At 37.2% G+C, this 27,196-nt stretch overlaps 5 protein-coding genes across 14 annotated transcripts; 3 read left to right on the top strand and 2 right to left on the bottom strand.

Moving 5' to 3' along the window:
• The first annotated feature begins 8 nt into the window (after window positions 1-8).
• On the top strand, window positions 9-14,003 carry LOC128875184 (serine protease persephone-like). Its single transcript, XM_054120564.1, has 7 exons — window positions 9-311; window positions 4,806-11,618; window positions 12,230-12,478; window positions 12,554-12,821; window positions 12,903-13,171; window positions 13,243-13,400; window positions 13,661-14,003. Exons 2-7 carry the CDS (start codon window positions 11,534-11,536, stop codon window positions 13,829-13,831), a joined length of 1,200 nt encoding a protein of 399 aa, XP_053976539.1. The 5' UTR covers window positions 9-311; window positions 4,806-11,533; the 3' UTR covers window positions 13,832-14,003.
• LOC128875186 (uncharacterized) lies at window positions 13,698-16,531 on the top strand. 5 transcript variants are annotated; one of them, XM_054120567.1, is made up of 4 exons: window positions 13,698-13,839; window positions 14,666-14,841; window positions 15,352-15,598; window positions 15,839-16,531. In XM_054120567.1, the coding sequence occupies exons 1-4, from the start codon at window positions 13,798-13,800 to the stop codon at window positions 16,484-16,486; spliced, it is 1,113 nt and encodes a 370-aa protein (XP_053976542.1). In that variant the 5' UTR covers window positions 13,698-13,797; the 3' UTR covers window positions 16,487-16,531. The 5 variants fall into 5 exon arrangements, with proteins under 5 accessions (XP_053976542.1, XP_053976546.1, XP_053976543.1 ...); XM_054120571.1 differs by having other exon boundaries at window positions 13,778-13,839; window positions 14,646-14,841; XM_054120568.1 differs by lacking the exon at window positions 13,698-13,839 and adding an exon at window positions 14,154-14,316.
• A 153-nt stretch (window positions 16,532-16,684) lies between these two features.
• Window positions 16,685-18,756, bottom strand: LOC128875185 (interleukin enhancer-binding factor 2 homolog). Its single transcript, XM_054120565.1, has 4 exons — window positions 18,584-18,756; window positions 17,999-18,305; window positions 17,364-17,928; window positions 16,685-17,279 (listed from the first exon to the last, which is right to left on the bottom strand). The coding sequence occupies exons 2-4, from the start codon at window positions 18,296-18,298 to the stop codon at window positions 16,993-16,995; spliced, it is 1,152 nt and encodes a 383-aa protein (XP_053976540.1). The 5' UTR covers window positions 18,299-18,305; window positions 18,584-18,756; the 3' UTR covers window positions 16,685-16,992.
• Window positions 18,757-18,932: 176 nt separating this feature from the next.
• Window positions 18,933-22,460, top strand: LOC128875187 (vesicular integral-membrane protein VIP36). Of its 6 annotated transcripts, XR_008456765.1 has the most exons (9): window positions 18,933-19,178; window positions 19,454-19,569; window positions 19,677-19,874; window positions 19,976-20,138; window positions 20,927-21,093; window positions 21,166-21,229; window positions 21,318-21,475; window positions 21,701-21,817; window positions 21,914-22,460. XR_008456765.1 is itself a non-coding variant. In XM_054120574.1 (8 exons), exons 1-7 carry the CDS (start codon window positions 19,064-19,066, stop codon window positions 21,467-21,469), a joined length of 975 nt encoding a protein of 324 aa, XP_053976549.1. In that variant the 5' UTR covers window positions 18,933-19,063; the 3' UTR covers window positions 21,470-21,475; window positions 21,701-22,460. The 6 variants fall into 6 exon arrangements, 4 of the variants coding, with proteins under 4 accessions (XP_053976549.1, XP_053976547.1, XP_053976548.1 ...); XM_054120574.1 differs by having other exon boundaries at window positions 21,701-22,460; XR_008456764.1 differs by having other exon boundaries at window positions 18,934-19,178; window positions 21,318-21,817.
• On the bottom strand, window positions 22,208-27,188 carry LOC128875180 (wolframin). The gene is made up of 6 exons (XM_054120561.1): window positions 26,948-27,188; window positions 26,624-26,728; window positions 26,285-26,501; window positions 25,979-26,205; window positions 24,693-25,897; window positions 22,208-24,557 (listed from the first exon to the last, which is right to left on the bottom strand). The coding sequence occupies exons 1-6, from the start codon at window positions 27,003-27,005 to the stop codon at window positions 23,772-23,774; spliced, it is 2,598 nt and encodes an 865-aa protein (XP_053976536.1). The 5' UTR covers window positions 27,006-27,188; the 3' UTR covers window positions 22,208-23,771.
• Window positions 27,189-27,196: the final 8 nt, after the last annotated feature.

Genomic DNA, 27,196 nt, shown 5'->3' with positions numbered 1-27,196 from the left:
TCTCCGGGAGTCCTCGTCAAACGATGTACGAAGTCGTACGAATTCTTTCAGTTTACTTGGTTCATTGTCGAGGCGTAGATCACGCGGGACGAGGCGTCACACCGCACGACACACGATGGAGACACGGTCGTATGAAGCGTGTGTCATGAACGGCGCCAGGAACAGAGGAGCGGCGAAGAGAGGGAAGCTGATGGGCAACGACGATCCAGTTCAAATCGGAAGGACACTCTCACGCGGAAGAGAGACACGCGATCGGAGGTCGAACAGCACGGTGCAGCGGGAGAGAAGGCACCGGTCGCGTTACTTTTATGGTAAGTTGATCGTGTTTCGATACCACGAAGATAATGATCCTGAATTCACCCAAGAATGCCTACTGCTCACTCGTGCGTAGTACAAGCGCATCCAAAGAGATATGCGAGAGCAATCGCAAAATCTCTACAAATATCTATTTTTCAAACCTTAAAGATTCTATTTGAGATGTTGTGTCTTTAAGTAACGCTTTACCGACCACTACTATCTATTACTGAGATAGCGTTGTATAACTTTCATCGTTACAATAGATAGAATAAATATTGTATAGTACTAACGATACGAAAATAAAAAATATTAAACTTAATTACATATCCAACTGGTCGGTAAAGTGTTAAGAATGAGATGATAGGATCAACTTGGTAACGTGGGCACTTGAGCGTCGAATTGGCCGATTGTCATCGATACCGAATATTATCAGTCCCATCTCCATAATCAAGTATTCGGATAGATCTAGTTACATCCAGCCCATCCAGATAATTCAGATTACTTATATAACAAATATTTCACCTTATCCGTTGGGAATTAGTAAAACGATTACGTTGAATTTTCGTGGTTTTTAAAATCCGTCATACGAGCCAGGGATTCGTCTACTCTTGCGAAACGACAGTCGCTAAAAAATTCATCGGTGGTTTTGCATCGTTCACCGACTACCAACACACGGTGTGTGCTCATAGCTCGTGATCGTAAGATAACGTCTGTTTATGGACCTGTCCTTGCACGCAATGCGAAGGAGAAAAGCGACAGAGAGGGCACGAAGATCTCGCGTAGAATACAAGTTGCTAAATTACAGGATCGCTAGCGCGGAGGCTGAAACGATTTCGTGAACGCAATTCATACGTTTACTACTTTCTAGAGCCGTGGTTTCCTAGAAAACACCGTATAGCTAAAAACATGTATTGGTGTTATAATGTGGGATACTATATGTCAAAGATTTTTTATTAATTATATCCTACGCATCAGAAAGGGAAACACGAATAACAAAGAATAACATTTGTAAATTTGGACCCAAGTCGCTAGGAATCCGAGTAAGCACAGCTATTTAACTTGGATCGTTTGAAACTTTGATTTTCGTGGGTTGCGGATTTTTAGAGCCGAAATTGGATGAAAAACTTGAGAGGATCTGGCACGTCGGCGTCTTTACGTGCGAGACTGCATGCGCTGTGTACTTTCTCTCTATAAATAACAATCTGCCATGGCACGACGATAACAGCCGCGACCGATGTGTCGCCTGACTCTAATCGCCTTAAACTAAAGGCTGTTACCGCGCGTGACGAGATTCATTCAATTTCTTCGTCTTCGTTTCTTCTTCGTTTCTTTTCGCAGACGGTTTCGTCCTTGTCCGACCAGGCGCAATAAAAACACGTAGAGCGATTTAAATAATCGAACATTATTATTCAATACTTAACTTTGTCGATATCGCTAGGACGTAACGAGAAACAATCGTAATCTCATCTGATGAGCATTAAAAACAGATAAGGGGGGACACAAACATCTTCTCCTAATGTAAACGTTAAGAAACAAATAAGATACGGACACGTATAAACAATTCTGCTTTTCAAACATTGAAATTAAAAATGAAGAAACAAATTAAGGCTATCCTCGATCCAGAAATTTAACAAAATTTTCGGTACTATTTTCAACGAACCAGAACGTTAATTTGTTGTCGCTGTAATCATAAGTACGAGTCGGTAAAGTCATCTGCCTCTTCGTGAATATAGAATGACGTAAAATTACGTCAGGGATGTTTAGCTATAGATTTCAAATGACGTGAAACTATTTATCGAATATATCGTGTATATTTATCTTCAGAAAGTTTTTATTCATAAACTACCGAGACGATTTTAATTCTTATCGCAACAAATACTCGAATCGACATATTTAAGACTACGCAGATAACTGTCCGATGATTTTTGACTTTGTATATCTTTAGACTTAAGACTACACTCGACATGTTTTCGATTACAAAAATTACTGTTAAGAAAATTATCGTCACTGAACTCGTCTTAACAATTTTGTTTGAGATTAACTTCGGGGAATAACACACGACGTTTACAACCACTTATGTATAATTTTTCCTGACGTGGTTCGTCGTGAGTTGATAGTGCATCGTTAAAAATTCGTGTTTTTTTTTAATTCTTTTTTTTTTTTTTGCTACGCAAAGCACGTACATACATATAAGTACACATATTAATAGAGGCCCCGTGTTCTGTCCTCGATGGGATATGATTCGAATTCGACGATTAGCATGGGCCTTCTAAATATTTTAACTGTGACGATAATTTCAACATGCCTTGAACATTTTATAGATCACGAACGGTTTCATGGTCGAAAGAATGATCCTTGGCCTACTGCCACCAGACTGACATGTGCGAAATACATTGTGCGCACTTATTAGCTTAAAGTGGTCTCGACTGGTGAAAATACTTGACTCACACAAACCCTCCAGTGATGTCAGGGATGGCTACCACTTGCTCATGCGCGTCGGAAAGAGCTGAGTACGCGGTACCGTAGCTATATAGGAAACAATACGTGATTTCTTGCTTTGCTTTGCTTTGCTCTATTTAAGGTTCATTATAGTATTAGTACAATGTATACACTAACCATACATCAGTCTTATATTGGATCTTAACATTCTTATAACACTCGTTGCCCCGTAATTTTAATACCGTTTATCTGTTCAAATTCTTGTATACTTTTATCATTCTTAGGGGCGACTAACGGCACCAGTTTTATGAACGTATTAGATACATCACTGTCGCTGAACACAATGCGCATACGCGAGTGGAAGCCATCCCTGGAACCCCCGTAACGTCAGTTTTATCTAAACAAACGTCTCCCGATTTCGTTTAGCTAGCGACCTAGAAAAAAGCTTGCGAAATCCCGAACCCCGTCCACAAGCATTAACCTACATCGCGTTATTCGTTATAAATCGGCTTATTTTATAGCGTCACTTCTGACGCGGGCGAAAAGCAGCTTTTCATTTGAAAAGTACAACAGGTGACAGACCTATAAGCTACATATACATTACAAAGATCCATTTAAAATTCGCCCCCTGAGAGATAAAATCCATAATTTATCGTGATCAATTTTTATTTTGATTACTCTTTAGTTCTATTTTCGTTAAAATGAAAAATACTAATAGTACAATTGGAGTAACATTCTTCGTTGAGGTTATGTCTTCCATACAATGTGCATAGGAGCACTTGTATGTATTCGTACATACCGGTTGAGGTGTGGTTGTAAAAAGCGGCGGTGGCACAGGATCGTATAATATCCCATCGTGTCGCGTTGCAGTCATGCCATACCACGCCTCGCGAGCATTGTAAAAACTTTAAAACGTCTAGACGTGTGGGCCGACCGGGTAATCTCGTCACCCAACACTTCAACCGAGCATGTGTCCCTTACTGCGTCCGTACTTTCAAATCTATCGATACTCGCCCGAGGAAAATCCCTTTCCCGCGAGATTTGAATTCATTCATATTTTTTTCGTTCTAATTTAACTCGTTAGACGCACCTGTTAAACGCATATCCTCCCTACTACATCGAATTATTTTAACCTCTTTAATTTTATTGCGTTTATCTCATATTGTCAACACTTTGTAAATATTGCGTGTAAATATCTTAATCTAAAAATATGCAATAAGTTCATCTGTCCTCGTGGTAAACAAGATGTGATTTATTTCGTAGATCATTGAATTTAAACTGTACCAACGATGACCTAAACTGCAATACTGATAACGGTTTAATTAAAAACATACTACATTTTATTGACCATCATGACCTACGACTCGTTTTATTTTAGTAAATCGAGCTCAATTATCGTAAGTCTTATTCGTGTACTGCGATGTCATATATTTACTTATCTTATTATAAAATTGAGCAATATTTTTCTTGGCTCATTCAGAAGTTTTTAATCGAGAAGACCTATAGTTTCGATCGAGATTCATCGAACTAACTTTATCGTTGGGTATATTCGATTACTATAAACTCCTGCTGGTGACAGACGATAATCAATTCTTGGATACGATGAGTCACTGCAGTGGAATTGCACAAGTTGCTTAGTAAAGCTTTTCTGAAAGAAGTGCGATCAATCGAATGTGTAATGCCACGAATTCTCGATTTATCGGTCGAGAATGACTTACATGTAGATACGATAAAGTCATAATTCTATAATGCGATAATACGTATAACCTAAATTACGTCATTGATAAGTCCATCGACCTTTACCATGACGAAGATACAATTACAGACATTCGCGGCGTAATAAGTAAACGCTGTAAGAGAAAAATAATTTGGCTGGGATATTTCGACAAGGTTAAAAAATATTATTGGACTGTTTTTGTTTTAAGGTTAAAGTAGTTATGCGCCTCGAGTGGTGACCGTGAAGCGTTGAATACGGTAGTAGCGACCTTCGTGCCATTCGACTGCTAAACGATTCATTCTTTAAACTTTAAACGAACAACGTCTACATGGTCTCATTTCTCTCGTTTCAGATTACAACGTGCAGAAACGCATACATACCCTACACACAGTAGCCGTGCGACAAGAGATTGGCAGATGGCGTCACAATCATCTGGATGGTTCCATTTCGTATTCCTTGCTTTCTCCAGGGGCTGCCAATTTGGGAATCGGCATGAGTCTTCTTCTCGATCGTCGTCTTCCTCCTCTTCCTGTTCCTCTTTCCTGGAACTTGGCTGCTAAAGCCGAGGATGTCCGTCAAGATAAGTTTTTTCCATCTTTGAGTTGACCAAAATCTCGCTGGTCTCGTCTGTTCTTCTTTCTCAAAACTCTCACCCTACTTTCTATATATCCTGCACTCTATCTCTACCTCTGTCTCTATCGATTCTTACTTCTTTTCTCGATTCTTCTTCAACGTCGCACAAACGTTCACGAATTGACTACTTTTTACTTTTACTTTTTTATAATTAGTCACGCTAGGAGCAACCTCGCGTCGAAGGTGACGTGTTCCTAAGTTAACAGTTGCTTTTTTTCACTAGCATGGTCAGGAACACGTTCTCTCTAACATGTTTCGAAACCTTTTAAATTCACGAGGTTGCCCTTAATGTAAACATGTGCTTGTTTCTTTAAATAGGTCTTTTATTCGGTAGGTCTAACTCAGAGTTGTTTCGTAGTAAGTAAAACTTATTCCTAAAGGGTTGCCAAGAAGTACGCGCGAGCGGGGTTTGACGTGGAGATAGACAAAATCTTATTCGAATAACGAATTACTATTTATGACTAATTATAGATAACGAATAAGAACCTATTTATTTGCGGCGTTTACTCGATTGAACGGTTAATGTTCTATTTATTTATCGTGAAATATTTTATCTTTAATTTAAATTCTAATTTTTATTCAACGAGTAACGGATAAGAGGATAAGAATTTTGTCCATCTCTGGTATCTGTTTCCACGTCACACTTCTTTTCACGTGTTTCCCCATATGCACGACAAATTGATCGACGATCAGGGATACGCCAATCTTTTCTTTAAATCTTTACTCGATAGTATCACTCTCAGCCATACTTTCGGCTTTAATTTTATCGATCAATTTATAATTTGTACATAGGGTTGTGTACACGCATTGACGTGTACACACGTATCGATGTTTCATTAATTTTATTGCGCGTTCCGCGAAACGAGCATTATCTCTATTGGCGAGTTTGCACGGGGATTAAAATTCCGTTCTCAAGAGCGTGTCCTATCGATTCAAATTCAACGAAGCAAATTTTACTTATCGTGACAAAACTGTACATAGTATATATCGACAGAAATGGTGAAAAGAATTCATTCTTAGCCCAAGTAAATGTATCGTTGTTCTCTCTATCTACACGAGGCAGTCTTGTATAACGTTAGAAAGATATGGTATTTTTTAAATTAAAAGAAAATATGCCAATGAAACTTGCAAATCAATATTTATTAGATTTATAAAAAAAGGAATGTGTTCAGTCAGAGAGGAAAATCAGAAATGAACTTAGTTACGCCACTGGTGCCAAGTGTACGAATTCATCTTTTAAAAACATATGTTTACTCGTCTTTGAGGGAATTCTTTTCGCATGCACACGGTAACCTTACACACCCGTCGACGAAATTCGATCCTACTCTCTTTTCCTTTCTTCTCTATCGTTTCCAAGAAGTAGTACGAAAAGCGAGTTTACTGCTATTATTGTCGCATGACAGAATGTATGCTGACCGCTGTGGTGACCTTACGTACGACTGGCTCGTACGCGGGCAGAGAAACCACGCATACACGCGCCACTTTGGCCACGCCCTTAAAGCACGCGAGACAAATACTCAGGAAACGAAATTTTCTTTGCAGGAACTTTGGCTCCGTGATTCGCGCTTCGAGTTTGCGAGGAATTTAACAGAGATGGGACAAATTCTCGCCTAGACCAGAAGTTACGAGTAAAAGATCAACAAACGATATAAATGAGTGTAGCACAAACGCCAGCGTGAACGTCAAAATCATGTTTAAAAAGATTAGCTGTTCGACAAAGTTGCAATCAATTTTTGTTTCGGGTTGATTGAAGCTTATTCAAATGCCTCTTCGATCGAATACATATCGCAAATAAATCGGTACGGCGAGGTTTCTCCCTATCTCTGGAATGCAACTGCGGGAATGGACGTGGTCACGAGGGAAGGGCATCGAGTTATAGAATAACTACGAGTTCATTAGGGGATCCCCTGAAACTGGGAGCAACGACGACAGATCTACTCCTTTAGATGGCGCTCACAGTCCGGCTTGGTCATTTTTGGTCAGTTTTTTCGCCTGGTGGCAGTACCAACTTTGTGGAAGGGATCATCCTCATTCTCTCGATACACTTCGTCTGGAATATCGAATACTCATTCATGGACATTTTTAACAGTGGTTTCAATAATTAGTACATATTCGTTCACTTTTAAACATCGTTGTAATCCCCTTCCCCATTGTACCTATACTTTGTCCAGTGAGTCGAGGCACTCGATTAAACGAAACCACATGACCGGGACAGGATCAAAATGGCGAAAGCTACATCCAGGAATCTGTAAAAAAAAAAAAAAAACGAGATTACTGTTTGTCACGTCACATGGTTTTTTTTTTACCAGAGTTCCTCGACTTTGTACGAAGTATAGGGTTACGTGACCCTCGTTTAGCTCTCGCTTGCCTCTGTTTTGAGATTCTCGACTTACACTGTACTTAAGTCTCGCGTTGTATAGAGAAGTCATGTTTCATGCGTTATTCCAGTCGAAATTCTGATTGCAAAACGAAGTAACGCGGTGGCTCTTCTGAAAATTTTAGTAGAAGACTTGTACACAGTTGTGCATCGTTCGGTTCACACGATGAATTTTTGTAAATAAATTCGTTTTACAGTTTCTAGGAAGACTAAAGATAGCTTTGGTACTTCTGTCTGAAGGAAAGGACGAAGAACGTCGCTGTACGCTGGATAACGCGAAAGTTATCCAGAGGTACTGGTGCCGTCAGCGAATGTCTTCTCTGCTGGCGGTGCTAAATGTCTCTGAATAACTTTTACATCGAATCCTGTATACAGCACGTTTGCAGGTCTACATATACCCGTAGTGTTCACTGTTGATCATTCAGTACTTAACTCTGCATCCAATTGTACATTCGTCGATATTTCTATGTCTAGATGTTTTTATTTTGTAGACGGATCTCCACGACAAATAGGCTGCTAGTAAATCGAAGATTAAATTGTTTATGTATACACATGTATTTTGTCTTATTCTGGATAATTGTTTTATACGTAAAAGACACTCGAAGTTATATTTATCTTTGTCAATTCCAATGACGAAAAGGCAAAACTAAGAGCAATCAACTTATTCGTTATCGTTCCACCATAGGCTCCCCTGTCGTGATTATCTTCGAGATTAAGAACCAACCCTCTGTTCTTTTTTTTTTTTTTGTATCATAACCTGTACTCGATTCATTCCAGATATCGATCGATCGTCGTTAATGAATTGAATTACGAAAGAATATTTCGAACGACTGAACAGTGGCGTAATCAGAAATTTCAAACAGGATTAGGGGTAGGAACAATTATTTTATTTTTAGTTTCAACATTTCGTGTACGTTCTGTAAATATTGGAAGAAAATTTGTTAATTCTGAGAGTGTACGACCTCTCGACCCTCTGTTTGCGCCACCGAGACTGAATGCAGAAGAGTCGGAACGAACGAAGCGAATTGATTTTCGACACGTTATTCGTGATCGTATACGTACAAAAATATCGACCTTGATACACGAATGTTATACCGAACGAGATAAGCTAAACGAAATACGACTTTGCTGATATCCTTTACAGTGGAATAGAGCTTTTCTCTCTCTATCTGTCCCCGAACAGATATGGAGTGTTGCACACTAGACGGTTCAACCACGAAGGATGCAATTCCACGCTCAAAAATACAAAATACTATTTTCTATTCCACCAAACTACTCCGAGATTTATTTTTAAACGTGGAATCCCTCCTTTTAAGATTGTACCGCGCATTACGAGACACCCTATATATAAACGAACGCGATATTTATATATATATATATATATATATATATATGTACATATTAATAGTAACAGATAAACTGCAACGAGTTCAATGAACCGAGAAAAGCGTGCTGCGTTGGTTTCGTTCTGCAGAGCTTGAAAAATAGTCTCCACGAACCTATTCATCTAAAGCCACGTTCCTACGTGTGCGATGCTAGCATATGATTGTGACGATTTTTCGGTGCGATGTTCCTTCGATGTGCGATATTTTTTAATACTTGAACGGCCTATCATATTTTGGGCTGACTATACTTTTGTGCGCACAGCAAACCACGTGGGAATGTGGCTTAAGACATTACAATAGGGCAATGAAAAGTTTGATAGCGTTCAAACATTTTTTTCTAAAGACAGAATTAGTTTTCTATACATATATTTGTCTTCGAATAAAACGCAAAAGCTATCTAATTTCACAGTCGATCATAGGACATCAATCTCGGGAACGAAACCATAAATCATCTTAGCAACGGATGACATTACAGTGCATAGCCAGTGCAGAATACATAACGAAGTCGTAAATTAAGCGTTCGATGGCCGAAATAAAATTTGGAGATTGAATACTACTCGAGAACGTCTTGAAAGAGACTCATACGAACCTCTGAGATGCCAAATTGATTAATTCCTCGAGTCAATATTCCTCAAGAGATTAATACAACTTTTTCAATCGGTTTGGCTCCTGGGTGTCCCCATGTATCTCTTCCATCGACCATACTATACTATTCGATACAAGTGGGCGCGTAACGGAAGGAAAAGAGGCGTTGAATTACGACCTCAAGTGTCCGTTTTTAGTCAAACGTGCGCAACCTGTTCGAACTAGTTTTCCAGCCGCACCGTGATTGGTGTAACTATTAAAAAAGCACGCATGTCAATCGCGATATACGCCTGTGCGTAAATGTATAATTTCCTCTCGAGAGCCGCAAGACTGACATAACTGAACGCAAAATACACGGACTATATGTAAATAGCGTGTCGTTACGAAACGTGTGGAATTGAGTTTCGATAAATCTTTCCAACGTTATGCATAGCGTTTATTAACTGTACGCCGTCTTCCTAACTTTCTTTTTTTTTTTTTTTTTTTCTTTTGAACCAATCAACGAATCGATTCGAAAGCTTTGTGCGAAACTCTTTTCTCTGCCACCTGGAGGCAGATTCAGCGTTAAGTTTAAAAAAAAAATTCGTTTTAGTCTTCGCAATACAGCACGAAGTTCCCCTTTGCACGAAACTTATACAACGTGTTATCGGTTTTAAACTTCCCCGTTTCTTTTATTCGCCTCGTGTAGAGTTACATTAACCTTTTAACTGCTGCGTATACTCGATAATTGTGTAAGATTTTTTTTACTCCTTTATTTAATTGTTTACATGATTATTTATAAGTACAATTATTTGAAAGAATAAATTGTGAAATTAATCGAGCATAGAGGCTTTAACTTGTTTACTGATTAATTCAGCAGTGAAAAGGTTAAAGCATCGTTCGTCGTGTCGTATTTTTAGGTAGAGAATGTCCTTTATTTTTAGCGTCCGATGCCCGACATTAGCCTTTAGGTCTTTTACCGAGTGTTAATTGTTACTGTTATATTATCGATTACGTATCGATTTCTATTAATCGCTGTTATTTTTATTTTTTATTAACGATACTACGACTGCGGATGATGTATTGTTGTACAAAACGAACGCGTCTGTTCTTTATCGGATGATACAAGATGCTCATACATAAATATATATATACATACATATATTCAGGAATCGAATTGTAAATATGCTAACGTGTTATGTATAAAGTAAATAGCAATAAAATATTTCTAAGTGGGAAGTGTTACAATGCCGTGTCATGTATTCTTCCCTTACCTCGTGTTTTGTTTAAAAAAAAAAAAATGTTTACGCTTTTAAGATAAGAGATAAGAAGACTCATAGGAAAATAAACAATGTGAATCATCCAATAAAGAAAAATCATATTCGTAGAACTTTTGTAAAGCGTTATGTTCTTGCAATGTAAAATCGTAATGAACGCGCCCTCTAACGTAAACTGATCGCACGCTATAGAACAGTGTTCACCAAAGCAGAGGGCGCAACTTCCTGGACCTAGCGTCTTCAGGTAAACATGCAAAAATACAAATGGATTAAAATTGCAAGATAAAAATGTAGGCTACAAAGGGTCGATGAATGGTCGATTCATTAAGTTAACGATATTACGCTATTCTTGACTAACGTTTCATTCAATCATAGGTATTTTTATAAATTTGAATACTGACATGAAAAAAACAAAAGTGATTCGGGGCTTAAAAGAGCAAGCCGGTTTAACAGGTTTATTCAATGCCATCGAGTGTTATGACTTCCACTTTGTCACAGTACTTCACCAGCTATCGATATTCCAGATACTCTGCTTTATCGTGATTGTACAAACGTGTATGAATAGGAAACAATACTCTTAGATTCATTTATACGAATTATGGTACGAAAATGATAAAAAAAGTTTTCAACAAAATTGCGGATGCCTGGAACTTCCTTGACTCCTCTAGTCTGTTGATTGTAGACGAGTTCACAGTTTCCTTCCCCCACCATGGACGATTGCAGAAAAATGGAGAGGCATACAAAAGCCACGAACCAAGGAAGATACGAAGTAGTCATCGAGCCACAAGAAAGAAGCGTGGCGATTCGAGGGTACCGTGGATAAAAAGAAGTCTATCGAACGACGATGTTGTCACATCCCTTTGTGTCAGCAGTGATATCGTTCCTATTGATCCTAAGTGTTGCTGTATCCTGCAGTGCTCGAGATGAAGGTAAAGACGAGTTTCAGCGCAGTCGATATACCTAGAGATATCGGATAAATTTAAAATAAGAATGCTTAATTATTGTTGCCAAATATTCTGAGATATATATCTCCTTTATATTTCTAAGATATAATTATTAGAAACGTTTAGTTATAGCAGAAATTTACGCCTTGATAGGTGTGAGATTGTGACTCACGGGAGGATCGGGTTGCCTCCCCAGAGACGTTTCAATTACAATCGTCATACATAACAGATAATTACAGTTTATTTCAAATCCAATACTGTTTACTCACCTGGTTATAGCTTCAAGGCAGGAAAAGGTTTGAAAGTCAACGACAAACAATATTTAACCATCTCATTTACATTCGTTCTGTAATCGCGTAGCTTTCGATCGATTGTATTCAATCACGCAGAAAAATGCGAATACCTCATGCATAGATATCGATGATTCAGGAAAGTATGGAGAAAATATTCATTACCGATCATTTGCTTTACGTTATGCTGTTTATTTTTAGATACTGGTAAACCTGATCTTCTGTATCGTACGACAAATATCAGCCAAGTTTGTCAGACACTGTTAATTTTGTTGAATTTTTGTTAACGATACTTACAATTTTCAGGTGACGCGTGCACCGCTGACGATGCGCCTGGTATTTGCAAGCGCCTACAAAACTGTCCATCGGTTTACGAGGAACTGTTGAAAGGAAATGTGCCGCGCGAGTCGTGTGGATACGCTGGTTTCGAGCCAGTCGTCTGTTGTCCAAACGGTAAAGCTACTACAACCACGACGACTCAAAGGACAACGCCAACTGGAGCTCCTGTTACATCGCGTGGTCCCTTGGATGGCTGGGGTGTCGTAGCAAAATCAAGTAAACAGTCTGTACACCTAAGAACAGAGGTAGGAAAAATTCTTTTTAATTCTTATTTAAATACCGTATTTTCAGAATGTGAAAAGTACGCAGGGTCGGTGTACGCAAACGTGGTATCACCTGCGTTATCGACCAAAGAGGAAACCGTAAATATATCCCTGTGCGTGCTTAAAACTCAGAAGCTTATCGTCGGTGGTAAAAAGGCCGACCCTAAAGAATTTCCGCATATGGCTGCTGTCGGATACGATACTGGTAACGGTAACATCGAGTGGTCCTGTGGCGGCACTCTGATTTCAGAGAGATTCGTCTTGACCGCGGCGCATTGTCTTTACAATATGAACTGGTAAATCTATGCGACAGTAATTATAACATTGACATCGATATCTACGTCGCAATAAATTCTCGCGCCTTTGATCCTCTGTAGGCAAGTCGCCGCGAGTTGGGTGCGATTAGGTGACCTAAACCTTCAAAGAATGGACGATGACGCAAAACCACAGGATATCAAAATTATCACGAGGATAAGGCATCCAAAGTACAAACGTCCTTCTCAGTATCACGATATCGGGCTCCTCGAAATGGAAAAAGACGTAGTATTCGACGCATGGATAAGGCCCAGTTGTGTACCTTATTCTTTACCAGATACCAATTATAACGACAAAGCAACCGCGACCGGGTGGGGACGGGTCGACTGGAGTACGTGTTACAATTAAAATTAGTAATCGTACAAGAAGCACAACAAGCATTCGTACATCGAATTTTTTTAGACGAGGACGAAGGCTCGAACGATTTGTTGAAAGTCACGATCAGCTTGGTGTCTCAATCTGTGTGTAACCGAAGCTTTGGTTCAGATCCTGTGCTAGAACGTGGTATCGTAGACGAGTGGCAAATTTGCGCTGGTGATCTCGGAAAAGACACTTGCCAGGTAACAAGCTACCAATCGGGATTCCCACTTGGCATTTTTATTATAGCGCTGGCCTATAGTTCGGGCGCCTCTAGTGGCGAGTCCATCGCACTAAATTACGTATGGTTGCATGCACCGATTTACATTGGTTATTTATAACTGTCTATATGGCACATTATATTACTGAAACATTTTTGGAAGATGCCTTGGGATATGGGAATATTCCAAAGAATATTTTAAAAACTGCAATATTTTATAAATGTTTATTTTCGTATACGCAGGGTGACAGTGGTGGACCTCTAACCATTCGAAACAGCGATTACAACTGTATGTACAGCGTAATTGGTGTTACAAGTTTAGGGAGGCTTTGCGGTAGCAGCTCTCCAGGAGTATATACTCGCGTTTATAATTACATTCCATGGATAGAGAGTACCGTTTGGCCAAACTCATGATACTCTCGGTAAACGTTAAATAAATACATTTTTACGTTCATCCATACATCATTTCATCGCTTATATAAATTACCCATAAGATTTACGAGAAAGGCTGATAAGAAAAATGTATATCTATAGAAGAGAAAATGTAAAATTTCGGATACGTTAGAATTAAAGATTTCTGGCAATATTCAGCATTGATCTCTGGGCGCGCAAGCGCCGACCGACGGATTTCACCTGTTTTCGTTACTCGGCTTAGTGTTTTCGTTCGAAACCGAGCTCTAACCACGGACGTCTATTTTCGTTTTCGTTCAGAACATCGAGGAGCAATTTTCAGGAAAGAATTGCCCTTGTGCCCGTGATAAAACTTTACACGCATCATTTTAATTGCAAGTGCATTTAAATAAACAATCAGGTGTACGCGTCGAGAACGAATTCACGTTAACACGATCGGAAATTTATCGTATTTAAAAGTTCATCGACGCTAGCAATTCACATTTCCGGTAAGGAAAACCAATATTTTCTTATTCGTGGTTTCACTTTTTACCGAGACATTTTAACAAATAGAGATCGAAGATGGTCGAGATACGTTGTAAATTTTTCTCATAAAAAACAGTGATTTTCGTTCTGTTAAACAAATAACTTGACAATCTAGTCTGTACAATCGTACTACTTATATTTTCATACACAGGAAATATATAAACAGTTCTATTCCCGTTTTAAATGGATAATTTCCTAACCTAGCATTCAATCTTATATTCGTTTATGCAATCGACACTTACATCTATGTGAATTTTCTGTTATTTACTTGCATCACTCATTTACAAGAAAGATACTGGACATTAATGACAGGAACACTTGATTGTACGTGCGTCGCACGGTGATTCAATGTCGGCCATCCTCGACACGTGTGGAAATGACGCCGGTTCTCCCTCGATATCGAAAGCGGAAGATAACTTGTCGAACAGCGACGGCCCATTAATTAAAAGCTGTGTTCGTCGATATAGTTGCAACAGCGTTCGTACAAGGTAAAATAACGAACAATCATCGCATATTTACAGCACAGTGTAGATTAATTGGTAGCGAAGCTCTTTGGTTTGAAGCAGTGACATCAAAGATGGCTCCCACTCGTGCATGCGCGTTGGAGAAAGCTGAGCACGCAGTATTGTAGCTATAAAAAACGATGCGTGATCTTTGTTTGTTTCTTTCTTTATTTTATAAGCGTACATAATCTGTTTTACATTGATTATTGTACTTATTGGTCCAGTCTTGCTTATTACAATTTATCAGTCATGCACATGTGTATTTTTTCCATATCACAGTTGTATTTTTTTACAACTGAACTCGGCTCTTAACTTTTTACATTGCAATGCTTTTCATTATTTCTTAATTTCTTTACATAACTGTCGTGGTCCAAATTCTTTTATACTTCTCTCATTTTTTGAGGTAACCAAGAGCGCCAATTTTACGATCGTACTAGATTTTTTACTGACCTTAAAAACGCGGGAGTTTTGCCCAACTCTGAGATTTCATTTCAGTTCCGAAAACGTTAACCGAATATCGATCATCTCGCCTCGCACGATGTCAACATCCAATGAATTGTCAACGAAACACCGCTACTGTCTGTGGGCCGTAACGTTTATTTTAATGATGACCAGCCTATGCAATCTTTTTCTCAACATCACGCTGATCGCTGTGTTACGGATCAGTCAGGGAATGGAAGCCATGGAAGTGATACCTGATGAGAATCTCGTGAAGTTTTATGGAAAAACCGACTTGGACAGGGTCAGATATTCGTGTATGGCGTGAAAGACATATTAAACTTGCAGTAAACTTCCTTGATCTCTTGATTAAACATGTTCTAATTTGTGAGAATTCAGGGACATAACGATTAAATTACGAAGTTTGAAGACTAATTGGTACATTCGATAAAGTTCACTGTATGTCTTTCGTCTACTGTGCACGTACAAGGAAAGCACTCTCCTTCGAGGTGTTTCATTTTAATCTTTTCGGGTTGTTTCACAGGTATGCTTGCAATCAGGAGTTTGTCAGAGTTACGGCGACGAACCGATGGAAATTTCTGGCGACGAGGCAGGTGTGCAAATAGACGTGAACAGTCGTCGATCGCAGGAGGAAAAGCGAGCAAAAGTGACAATTCTACCAAATGGCACAACTATGTCTCTGGTAGAATCCTTCGAGATCAAAGATCCGAGAACTGGCGTCACATACTTCACCACCGATTTCCCGAATTTTGGTTTACCAGCTGGTGTAGAAAAGATAGATGTTAAAATAGCGGAGACTCACAGGATCACATCGCCTGTTAACGAGAATTTAACCGTGAACTCTGACGATCAGATCTCCATACACGGCGCAGAAGGCGTGACCATGGAAAGCAAAGATATCATTTGGAGCGCGGACGCCGATATATTTTTAAAGAGCGTCAATGGAAACATCGTTCTCGATGCCAAAGACGGAGTTACTATAGACGTTGAGAATATACCCGTGGCACCGATGTTCCTGCAAAATCCAGCTAATCACGAGCAGTACAAAGTTTGCATCTGCATGCCACAGGGGAAACTGTTCAGAGTACCGGATCGTGCGGGCGCGAACAGTCGATCGGTGAACTGTGCTCGCGTTAACAGAACTCCAGAAAACGATCCCTGCTCGCGATAGAATCGCAAGAATGTTGCGACTGTATCATTTAACCCAGCACTGCCAATAGATCCGCAGACTAATCTGCAATGCAGGATAAAAATTTGCCTAACACCGAATATATTCGGTTTACTATTGTATAAATTATTATATACTTGCAAAGCATCGAGAAATATAAATTCCGCGAAGCAGGGACTGGAAGCATGTTTTCTACACGTATTTATGTAGACATAATTTAGTTTTTATTTCAGATATAAAGTCCATTTGAACCGCGATTCGCAATCCTGTGAAATTCACGTACAGTACCACATTCAATTACGTTAACTAAATGCGTCGGCGCTAATTACGTTATGGTTAAGAAAAGAACCATGCATCAATAAATTCATATGCAATACTGAATACATTAATTTTTATATCGAATAAAAAAAGAAGAGTACGAATAAATTATCGTCATAGAAAACAGTGGGGAATTCTTCTCTTTTATAGTAAGAAAATTGAAATAATTATTAAAATTATGTATTAATAAGTTATGCGCTTTCTGTTATCATCTCTTCGTTACTCTCGTCCATATCTTCTTGTTGTTCTTGTTCTGTGGGAGGCTCGTAAGCTTTATCCAAGGGACTAGCTACCACACCACCTGCCCATACGCTCATTTCCACGGCAAGTTTATTGGTACCTTCGAGTAATGGTCTATATCCTCCGTGAGCTAAGACGCGTAGCAATGTTTGAGCTGTAAGGCATACCAAGTCTTGTTGTTCCAGCGTCATAGCTGTATGCACACGTATATTACCACCCTCGCATGGATCAGAAATACCTAAACGAAATCATAATGTTTATATCAAATAATTCTTCTATATACTACTATACACGTGTTTAGCGGAAATATAATAAATCTCACCAGCAGATCCTGGTAGGAACAGTCCAGAAGCAAGTAACTGGAGCACTCTCTTATATGCTTGGTTTATGGGTAATGCTTGTCTACTAGGATTGTTCATTATAGCATTGTGTGCCAGCAAATCTAACATCCAAGGGGATAGCGGTTCTAAACCCTCAAATCTGCTTCTCAGATCTCTGAGTAATCTTATTAAAACCTTTATACTGGAATGATGAGCATTTTCTTCAAACCATCGGGAATGTCTAATCGCGGCAAGGTGACCTTGACAAATCTTTACATCTAGATGTTGATCAGACTCCAATTTCCGCAAATTTTGATGCAACGTAGTGATTAATACTCGTACTGTAGCTTCGTTATTACCGATATCGAAACCTCGTTCTGTTTGAGTAAGCCTGAAAACTTCTTTTGGATTCACAGTCTTCAAGTCGTTGTTGACTTTCGTTCCGAGCGCTTCCACCGCCGTTTTCGTAGGCAATGTCTTGAGAATTACAACGATATCGGCCACATTATGACCCTTGATCATTGTTCCCTTTTTGAAGCTACCAACTTGTCTTACTTCCTCTAATTGCTGGAAAAGTAAATCATTATACAACAAAAGGAAAACAAGTAATATGTATAATTAAGAAAGTAATACCTACACAAGCTTCAAAACTTCCTGGAGTAACAATTAAATTATCAAGTACACTCTGCAGCTTAGTCACCAAATTTAAAATGGAAGTTTGCTCCTTTGGGGTTGGACACATATCTGTGTTCTTTTTCAAAAGTGCCATTTGGAAGTCTGATTCATCAGGGGCTGGTTTAACTCGCGGAAATGCAGCTTCGCATAACGTATAATCGAATGGAAGACGTGGAAGAAATTGTTTCCGAGGAAATCCCATTCCACGTCCCATGCCGCCTCGACCTCCCCTGAGCATTCCACCTCGACCACCTCGCACCATATTCAGTCTATAAGTGGAAATAAACATTCAAAAGTATTTCAGAAATATTTATTACAATTTATAAACAATTCGAAAATATTAAAAATTTTATATTAACGTGAGTTGCTTGAATCGTTTAAAAATCGATAAATTGAATGATATACACATTAATTACGTATATTTAACAATAATATATGAGTTAAAAAAACATTTAAAGAAAAGATTAACCAAGCAATCTTCCCGTCGGCATCAATCCTGAATGATGAAAACAATTAATTTTATAGTAAAGTGTACACAAAAACTTACCAGAAAATAGAAAGAGGGACTTCAGACAGCAATAATTCAATTTTTGGTTATAAATTCGTAATTTTTATTCTACACTACGCCACGATACTTTAAATAACGTGAAATAGTGGTGAAATAGCTGGAAATAGCGGTAGAGCGGCACCCAAGCTACATTCCATTTGGTATATTATAATCATAGAATACTTTTATAGAGGCGAAACTCAAATGACTCAAATGTACATTTAAAAATCAGTCCTGCTCGCGATAGTATAAATTCCTAACATGCATCTCGAAGGAACATTTTAATTTCTGCTACTGGCTAGATTGCTCGTATCGATAACTAGACAATTTCAGTGTCAAGGATAACACAACGCTATGATTCAGGTATTAGTTCAGTGCAGTTCAGTGCATTACACCGATTACGCGTTGTAATGGTCTGCGGGTTCAACGCAAAATTTAGTATTAGAAGTTTTATCATAGTGTTTGTATAAAATACGTAAAATGAACGCGTTGTTCTTCCTCGTATTGATTGCAAGTGTTTCGAAGTTTGTAATCGCAGAATGGAACACGAAAGACTATATGAAACGAGAACATTCATTGATTAGGCCGTATCAAGGTTCGTAAATTTTGGATCGTTGTGCGGAACTTACGTTGTATAGTGTAAAACGTTGTGACGTGTAAAATCCTTTGTGATTTAAATTAGATAAATGTACGTAATGTCGTACGATCTTATTACAGTGATATGTTACAATGACACAAGTTTAAGGTTACTCTCGTGAAAGATTCGAATTTTTCTTTATTTCTTATAGAGTATCTTATAGAGTTTTTGAAGTAATGTATATATAATTTTATGTCAATGTTATACAAAATAACATATTCTTTTCTGTTTAGGATCTGGAATGACAGTTCCTTACTGGGATTTCTCTGGTAGTACAATCGTAACAAATAACTACATAAGATTAACACCAGATCTACAAAGTAAACAAGGTGCCATTTGGAACTCAGTTGTAAGTTTAAAGCATTTTTAAGAATACATATAAAATGTCTTATACTTATTAATAATGGATAGATTAAAGATTTATCAGAGACCTTTTTCTTTCATCTGTTAATTTAGCCATGTCATGTAAGAAATTGGGACATGCAAGTCCACTTCAAAGTTCATGGAAAAGGAAGAGACTTGTTTGGCGATGGTTTTGTCATCTGGTATGCAAAGGAAAGAATGCTAACGGGTCCTGTATTTGGAAATCAAGATTATTTCCAAGGATTAGCTATAATCCTAGATACGTATAGCAACCATAATGGTCCACATAATGTATATATAATTCTAAATAATTCGTATACAATACGACAACAAAAATTGCAGTTATACTGCAGAATAAATTGACAAAGTTGAAATAAGTTTCAATTTTCCAGCATCAACATCCTTACATCTCTGCCATGGTTAATAACGGTTCTTTACATTATGATCACGATCGCGATGGAACCCATACGCAACTTTCAGGCTGTGAAGCAAAATTTAGAAACTTAGATCATGATACGCATATTTCTATACGATACGAAAGAGATACTCTAACTGGTAAGTGTAGATAAATGCAGAACATAAGTTTGAGAGCATGAGAATGGTTCGTTATAACGACCATAAGACGTTAAAAGACGCGCTAAATGTATACCTAATAATTGTGTATGTAATGTCTCTGATCCTGAAGTAGACAAAAGATGCTTGAGATTATTTTCAATGTATTCATTCATTCTATATGTGGTGTTGTACAAATTCACATTACAGTAAGGTCTTACCCTGAAGCCTCATAGCTTACATCATGGAGTACCTCTACTTCGACAAGTGGTATTTTCATCTTATCATTCATTATTCATCAACTTTTTGTTCTTCATTTTTTGTGTAACATTATATATTGCTTCTCGATTGCATCACTACTTCCAGTTTCGAGTGGTACAATATAGTTTATCTAAATTTAAACGAAATATATTTAAAAAGATTATCAGTATTAAAAAAAAAAGTATTGGAGAGATAGGTACATTTGATATCTGCTACACCGTTTTCGGCTGATAAGGTTTGATTCAAAATTACAAAAATAAAATGGTTGCCAAATGACCGCTGACGGAGGTTTGTGGATTAATATTCGTATTGAAATTAGCATCATAAACTCGCATGAAATAAATACATATACATATGTAAGAGAATGTTTCATTGTGGACGATATATTTGGTTACGTTACTGTACGATTACTTTCATGTTTTATTTTCGATATGTATAGAGTAGGACAATGTAGTAAAGATAGAGTACACATTAAAAAGTATTGACGTTTTCGCATAAGGATTTTCTAATAAATGTTTTTTTTTATATAGTTTCCACAGATTTTGCGAATAAAGCTGCCTGGAAGGAGTGTTTCTCTGTAAAAGATATAAAACTTCCTACAGGCTATTACTTCGGAATATCTGCAACGACGGGAGATTTATCAGACAATCACGATATATTGTCGATCCGTTTGTTCGAATTAGATTTACCAGATGATGTAAGTTGAATACTCTAAAATCGTTTTAGCGCGAAACTATAACTGTCTATAATACATTGTATTCGAATTTAGCCAAGAGATCAGGAAGATAGGTCCAATATTTTACCCTCGGCTGCATTTTACGAAGCTCCACGAGGTAAACTAACATATACTAACTGTCGATTATTTTTAAAATCGTTTTACTCGATATGAAAACGATGAATTTTTTTTTTTTTTTGTTGCAGAACATATAGACGATCCAAAGCAATCGGCATTAAGCAGAATAATGTTCTTCTTCCTAATGCTCGTGGGCGCACTCGCAATTATAGCCTGCGTTGTAATAGCAATTATGTGGTATCAAAAGCATCAGGAGAACAGTAGGAAACGTTTTTACTAAGTCGCGGTATGTTACGAACTATTTTACTTTCGAATTTCTCGTTTATATCGGATTATTTCCATGAAATAAGATGTAATCATAAAGTGTTCATAAGACTGTTTCCTTGGATATATTAGTTTAGAAAATAATAGTTAATGTACCAACAGTTTTTTTTTTTAAAACCACTTTGACAAAAAATTATATACATATATGAATAATTGAACAGTTACGTTAACGTATAAATTATTGCAGCAGTTACAAGACGTATCGAATTATACTATTACTACTCTGGTCCTAATAATGTTTATCGTGCATAGTACAGAGTTTATTTACCAAAGTCTTCATGGTCTTGAGTTGCTGCAATAAAACGTTAGTACTTAATTTCAGTAAATGTATATTGCTGAACTATTCGCGTAAGCGATAAACATCGTTCTAGTACATCAAGTGTCCATATTTTTGCAATAGGCAAACCGCATAATCGGGAACTGATTTATCATAGATCAACGCATCAACACTTTTCTACGAGTCAGTATAAGTTGAGAAATGCGATGGTGACCGCGACGAATTAATTCTAAGAACTAAATGTAAAAGGATAAGTTATTCACAGTAAGTCTGGAACTTACGATACTTCAATGAAACATCACACGTGGATGGGATATCCGATTTGAAAAAAAAAAAACAAACTCTATAGAAACGATAATCGATTTCTATGAGAACATTTTGTCTCACTTTTACGTATCTTTATATACACGAATTCAATATGGTCGAAAAGACTTTATTGATGTAGATTTTATATTTGTACATAAACAAACAAAACATCATCAACATGGAATAGTTGTAGAGTGATTTCGTACTATGTAATTTTTTTTATATACAAAAACTAAGATAAAGGAAACCAAAATCTCCGAGTAAACAATTGTCTTGTAAAAAAGTAATAATAATAATAATATCACTTGCAGAAATAATGTACGTCATTTGTTGCCAAATATAAAATAAATATGTTTTAAATTGTGTCGAGGAAATTAATTTTTTTCCAAGAAACATTTTTTTTCTTAGTAAAAAAAAGTAGAAAAATTAAATCATCTATAAATTCATAAGATAATATTTTTAGCTAAATATTTAGTGTAACAGTAATTTTACTTTTTAACATATATTTTATTATAAATAATAAAATTATTTATTCAAACAAAAAACATCAAGGCACATCTATATTTGTCTTTTATCTCAGCTATACTTCTTTTACTATTGTCCTGATATGACATACGGTATAACTGACTCCATCATTCTAGACAGTTATAAGACTTTTTTTAATTATTTCTTTTCAAAGTCTAGACACTTAACATCGATTTAACAATAACCTTTAACTCCTACACATTATACGTGTACATATATCTTTACTACTTCAATTACATGTAACATTCATGACATTTACAAGAGTAAAGATATTTCAACGGCTAAATTACAGTTTCGTAACACCGTTGAGTTTCATAAATCTATTCGAAATATTCGAATGTTTCAAAGATGCAACGTTAAGGTCTAAAGAAAGTAAACATCGATGATGTAGGTACTCGCATCACATTCGTTGTAGATAGATTATTTTTAAACGTGAATCAACTTTGTTGGTTAGATGCAAATGATATTTTTCGTTAAAATTTAACATTACGAAAAACGTGTAATATTTTACTGTTGTGTTAAAATAAGGTTAAAGAGGTACCATCCCCTTTGATTTTCCAAAAACGGAATAGAAAAATATTAAGCGCATTTGTCTCTATCGCTGGCAGTAATACTTATGAAAATATGTCGATCTTAAAATATACATATATATATATATAAGTGTACTCTTTGACATAGATATTTCATGAGTTTTTGCTGAAATTCTAATGCCTGAGGCGTTGGTAACATCAAAATATGCTTGTATTTTTCTATATAGACTTATGTTCACGTGTACATTAATTAAAAAAGTATTTCTTTAGAAGTATCTACTTCAGTATACGAACAAGAATAAATTCTAATTTAATCAAAATGAATCGACTAATAAATACACTATAAAAAAAAAAATTATAATACCATTTTTGTAACTTGATTTTTTTCTTTAATCTATCATACTCGTTAGTTTTCTCTATATCTATTTGTATTCCCCTCTTTTATTATAAAGTCTATTACACGATATCTTGCGACAGATATACTCCGAATAGTTTCAAGTAGGTCGAAATAAAATTCGAGATATCATCGAAATTTGTCTCGATGAAAACAACTTTATCTCAACATTTTGAGGAGCGTTACGATTCATCGCAATCTTATAGATTGCTTGATGAAGACGTGATTACTTGAACATCACGATAGGATTCAACAAAAAGTTCAAAACAGTCTTTATACCTAAACAAAGATCGCTTAAAATCGAACTTAACGATACGTGATATTTATATCGTCTGAAAGATTTTAATTGAGTAGAATGACAAGCGATACATCCGATCTCTTCTAATTCAATCTGTGGTTCGGAACCACCGAGTAAAGACTCCTCCTCTAAACCATTATTCAAAAGCGTCCCTGTAAACCAAATTTTATCTCCTGGATACATGTTCAAACTAAAATTAGTGAAAGAGTGATCCGTTACGAGCAAAACTTCCGCGTTATTTCCCCACATGCCGCTTTTCATTTTAATTGAAATTTCAAATTCATAGTGGTTCCAAGCGGGAAAATGGCATCTGTTCTTCCGTTTCTGAATATTCGCGAAATGCTTGCAATTCTTCTGTCGCGATTCGTCCACTCCATCGCAATTATTCAAATACGGTTCACCGTACATACAACTAATGATATTTCTAATACTGTCGGGTAGTTTATCAAATATCGCCGCGACGTTGTTCTTTATTGATCTTAGTTTAATATTCGTCACGTAACCTTCCCATGAAACCAATATTCCTTCCAAATCGGCGCACTGAACCTGAACTTGCGCCTTGGACGATAATTCTTCCCACGCGGGTTGGTGGCAATGATTTTGATATTGTTCCCACGAGAGCGTAGATATAACTTCATAAGAGTCGGATTGTTGTTTGTATTCCATGATCATTGGCCAGGACAAAAACATACCAGCACCGACACCCATAAACAGCTGCAATAAAAATAATAATTTTGCTTTTAGAGCTGTTATTTTGACTTACAGTAAGAGATTTAAACATAAAGTATACAAGGAACATTTTTATATAGTTAAGATATTCTAAATTCGGTTTGGCCATAATGCACTTACTTGGATAACAGTGATAATCCAATTGAATCTTGGAGTTCTAGTTCTTCTTAAATACCAGGAGGCGAGAAACGGTGTTCCTCCAAGTAAAGCTGTTACAACTATTCTCATTGCGAGATCGCTTTCCGATAAATATTTAGCAGCAGCCACGATTGGCAAAATAATAGATGCCAATCCTGCGAGTGGCAGAAAGAGAACCATACCAACTAACGCGAGAGCACCCCTAATCAAACCATACCAAGTAGCACCTTGCGAACTGAAGATCGCTATTTGCCACCAACTCAGAGTAACGCAATGAGGTATTAGGGTTTGGTAAGTTCCTCGCCAATTATCTTGAGCAGCCATTTTCGCGAAAACAGCTGGAATTAAAAGATAAAAAACCGCACGAAAATTCAAGCAAAATTCAATCCCGTTGCCAACAACGTACGAAGCAAACGTTGGTACTCTTATGTCTAAAAATCTCCATCCTTGGGCGACCACGATATCCGTTTCGTACGGGTATTTGGCGAGGACGTGCACGCCAAAACTAAAGAGAGCTAACAAGTCTGGAAATCTGGACGAATCTTTCCACATAAAATTCAAGAGTGTCACTAGCATTAAAGCGACCGCTATAATGGTAAACTCTGATTGAGGTGTCCATTGATGAGCTATGATCGGATAGGTTATTAGATTTAAAAGCAAGGCGAGAAAGAAGTGACCATAAGGTTTAAGATTATTGCAACAATATTGGTACTCTGCTTCTTCGGGATTTAAATTACCACCCGAATAACTGAGAAACAATCCCGACCAGACGCGGAAATTATTGAACTCGCGCTTTCGTTGTAACATTTGAAAAGTAGAGATAACCATCATGACGAAAGACAAATAGTATAGAGCCATAGGTACGAAAAGTATGACGTTTTCTGTACCGAATAACGAATACAGTAGAAGTAATAATAATATATGTATATTCGATGTGAAAAGAACTTTTTTAATTGACATTCCCCTCTGACCTAACGTTTCTATCAACCAAATGTAAAGACGTTTCAAAGATGCGAACGGGTGAATGAGAGGCCTTTGCAACAATGGTACAGTGTCCAATGCCATTTGAGACGAATCTACCATACATAAAGCGTGCGAAACTATTGGAAGCATCCCGCGAGCGTAACTGGCAGCGGCAGAAACCAAGGCTGCTTCTGAAATTTTTTCTCCCTGGTACTGCACCCAATCTATAAATTAAATATGTGAAAGATGATAAGTAAATACGATATAACGATACAAAATATTGTAAAAGTTAAATGTTTACCCACCATGGCCATTGTTTTCTTTTTCTTCGTCTTTCTTGGATGTCGAGTCTTCGGGAAGCCCGTTTTTTGGAAAGTTGTTGGTTGAAATATCGTTTATGTTTTTGTGTGGATTGTTACGCAAGACGTTATTCGAGTGAGAACAACTCGCATTGTTAGACGAATGTGATGTTAAATTTTTCATACGTCTTTGTAGCTGCTCCGTTGTAATAAAATCTTCGCCATTAGAGAGACTGTGTAAGATCAAAAAAATTATAGATATACTCATAGAAATACAATTTTTTTTTGTTTATATAATTTAATTGCTTGTACCTAGTAAACATTTCTCTTGCTGCTTTTCTGGCCAACTTTTCATCTTGAGACATGTCCAGACAACTTTTTACATCATAATAATTGTGTTCTGTAATACCACGACCAGTTGCCAAGCATTTCTTAAGAATATCTGTTGCTTCCAAGTTACCCTGCTCCGAAGCTTTTGTAAGCCAATATACACCTAATTTTGCATTTTCTTCCTTATCCACGTCGAGATCTAAATGAAAGAATTATATATAATATACACTGTATGACAAGGTATGTCAGAATGTTGATGCATCAACATCAAATCAAAAAATCAAACAGATGCCTGAGAACAACTAAAAGTTTTTATTATACCACATCTTTCATCCAGAAGTTGCTTAGCTAACACTACTTGAGATTCTGGGCAACCGTCCTCGGCCAGTTGAGATCGTAATCTTCTGAGAGATCCTCCTGGTCCATCTAAAATACGTATTTTTACGATAAATAACAGTAAACTGACGTTATACTTTGCGTGGTTTGTTACACTCTCTTTAAAATTGATCAAATTATTCGTTATTGTCTGTCAATTATTATTATTTTGACAGAATCGGTGTACGATAGATTTCGTTAGATCGTGGTAATTAATGAGAACTACAAGTTTGTTTTGAAAAAGCTGAAAGTGACATTGATTCATGTTACCATGTAGTGTCCATTGTTTTCTACCAGATCGGCCAGATAATGGTACAATGCCAGCCATAATTTAAAAAATCCTAAGAACAATTGTTCGGATGCACTCGTAACACGTACTAATATTGTCAATAAAATTAATTTATCCCACTATCCTACTCTGATGCACATTCAATACCGCTTATTAGTGCTGGACAGTGCTACTGTTGAAAAATTGGTGTATCGAAGCATGGTTCTATGATACGCACGCGCGAACATCGT

Source organism: Hylaeus volcanicus, chromosome 4 (genome assembly GCF_026283585.1).
Source record: "Hylaeus volcanicus isolate JK05 chromosome 4, UHH_iyHylVolc1.0_haploid, whole genome shotgun sequence".
In the NCBI taxonomy this organism is placed as follows: Eukaryota; Metazoa; Arthropoda; class Insecta; order Hymenoptera; family Colletidae; genus Hylaeus; species Hylaeus volcanicus.
The sequence above is the reverse complement of the archived record's forward strand: the minus strand, read 5'-3'. Positions and strand labels throughout refer to the sequence as shown.